This window comes from Mus caroli, unplaced genomic scaffold, assembly GCF_900094665.2.
Source record: "Mus caroli unplaced genomic scaffold, CAROLI_EIJ_v1.1 scaffold_17621_1, whole genome shotgun sequence".
NCBI classification, from domain to species: Eukaryota; Metazoa; Chordata; class Mammalia; order Rodentia; family Muridae; genus Mus; species Mus caroli.
The window spans coordinates 6360-8810 of record NW_018389351.1 but is presented as its reverse complement, the minus strand read 5'-3'; the positions used below and the strand labels follow the sequence as shown (position 1 = coordinate 8810).

Genomic DNA, 2451 nt, shown 5'->3' with positions numbered 1-2451 from the left:
TTTAGTAACAGGGAGTTCTAGGGTAAATGCTTTCAGTTTTTAATGAAGTTAATCTTCTCTTACACAAGTTCTAAATCCAATATACACCTGGCTCTTGGCTCATCCATGAGAATACAGGCACCTACCAAAGTCCACATTCCTAAGACAGCTTGAAACTGATTCATTTTGCAGCCATTAAGTAATACCTTCTTTATAATATGGTGGGCTTGGGTCTAGAACTCATACCCAAAGTGCTAGAATTTTGTGAGATATGATATCCTGCAGGTATTGTGCATATAACACAAGCTGCTATGACATAATGTTTTCTCATTTTTATTAGATATTACATGTATTTACATTTAAAATGTTATCCCCTTTCCCAGTTTTCCCTCCAGAAACCCCCATCACATCCTCTTACCACCTGTTTCTATAAGGGAGCTTCCCCTCAAACCAACCTATACCCTCCTCACTGCCCTGGCATTGCCCTATGCTGGGGAATTTAGCCTTCATAGGACTAAGGACCTCTACTCCTATTGATGCCAGACAATGCTATCCTGTGCTACATACAGGAATGGAGCCAAAGGTCTCCCTATCTGTACTATTTGCTTGGTGGTTTGATTTTGCTATGTCTAAAGTTAATGTGCATTGTTCGTTAGTATGGTTTAGCATCAAGTTATGGTGAACATCCTAGAGCTTTTACAATATGCTGGATTATTTTTGGTGTCTATGATGACCGTACAAAAATAAAGTATTAGAAGTATAACATGCCTGACACTGATGTTTTCATTTAATAGCTCATGTCTCTTTGAAGTAGCAATATTACTGATTCATATTACATGTATTCAAGAGTGAATATTATATTTTATTTAGATTACAAGCTAGTATATCCACTAAATTGTCTTTTCTATATCCTTTATTTATTTCCAAGTCATGATCTTTTCCCTAGTCTCCTCCAAGTTCTATGCTTAAGTTTATTATCAATCTACTTCCTAACTGTTTTATTTCAATGATGGTCTATTTATACCTTTGCTTGTTTTTTGTTCTTTGGAATGGCAGATGATAACTTTACACATACATGTCTTTCAGCCCACATAGCAGTAGAAAAATGAAATCAGAGAACTACACAGGAGTCCATGGGAAGAAAAATGATGCATATATTGGGATTATATTAGGGAAGAATACAAGGATGAACTTGAAGAAACTTAACAGAAACATTGATTCTAAGAACTTTCCTTTACTCCAGGTCTCTTGACTATATTCAGGTCATGACATATGATCTCCATGATTCCAAGGATGGCTACACTGGGGAAAATAGTCCCCTCTATAAATCTCCATATGACATTGGAAAGAGTGCTGATCTCAATGTGGTAAGACATTAACAGATTCAAATGGAATTGAGAAATTAATGCATGAGCCTATGCCATTTATTGTATCTGAAAAATTATAATTAAGCAAACCATTTTGGAAAACAGATTTTATTTCTTACCTATAAATTCACACAATTTGAGATACAAGAGGGGAGAACTAACCAATATAAACACAGGTTTCCAGAGGTTCTAGCAAAAATTTTACTTTTTGTCACTACAGGATTCAATTATTACCTACTGGAAGGACCATGGAGGAGCTTCTGAGAAGCTCATTATGGGATTTCCAGCATATGGGCATACCTTTATCCTGAGTGACCCTTCTAAGAATGGAATAGGTGCCCCTACTGTTAGTGCTGGACAACCAGGAATGTACACAAATGAACCAGGACTCCTGGCTTACTTTGAGGTCAGTATATTGATTTTAGTGTGCTTAGTGATTTACAGACCCATTTCTATGTTTCATAATTGGAATCAGCTTAAGTGTATGTTTAGTGTAGACAGTATGTACTCTTCCTAAGCAGATACAATATGACAAGTGCTTACATATTTTATAGTATACATTCATGTAATTAATAATGAGAGGTAATTTAGAATATACAAGTTCATACAGCATACCAAACAATAATATTCATAAATATGACAATAGGATATCTATTTACTGCTGGGATTGATTCTAAAAATACATAACAAGTATGAGGGCGACATGTGATCATTTTCAAAATAATTCATGCATTAGTATTCCATTGTGTCCTTGTCTAGTTTGATATACTTGACCTCAAATTCAATGTACAGAAGTGTGTGTACATAGATGGAATCACAGTATGGCAGTATAAGCTAAGAAGAATTACTGAGAACCCTCATGATTAATGCTTAGAATATCAACTTTTAGGAGGCTGGGAAATAAGAATCATCTGTTTGAATACTACTATCTTAGCTATTAATCAGGACAAAGTTTCAGAAAGTAAAAATGTTGTAATGAGGACTAGTGATGCACCTCAAGTTAGATTACATCCCTAGTCTAGGGAAATGTCTAGTTGTGTCCTGTAGAACCAGGAAATTCAGGGAAATATCTTTTAACTCTAAGACAATTAAAGCATTTTTAGAA

General features: G+C 35.1%; 1 protein-coding gene across 1 annotated transcript; it reads left to right on the top strand.

Annotated features, from left to right (window-relative positions):
* Positions 1–1244: 1244 nt before the first annotated feature.
* On the top strand, positions 1245–1752 carry LOC110288063 (chitinase-like protein 4; the record flags this gene model as incomplete). Its single annotated transcript, XM_021154517.1, has 2 exons — positions 1245–1346; positions 1567–1752. Coding segments are annotated over exons 1-2 (288 nt in total), but the record flags the coding sequence as incomplete, so codon positions are not given.
* Between the last annotated feature and the right edge of the window lie 699 nt (positions 1753–2451).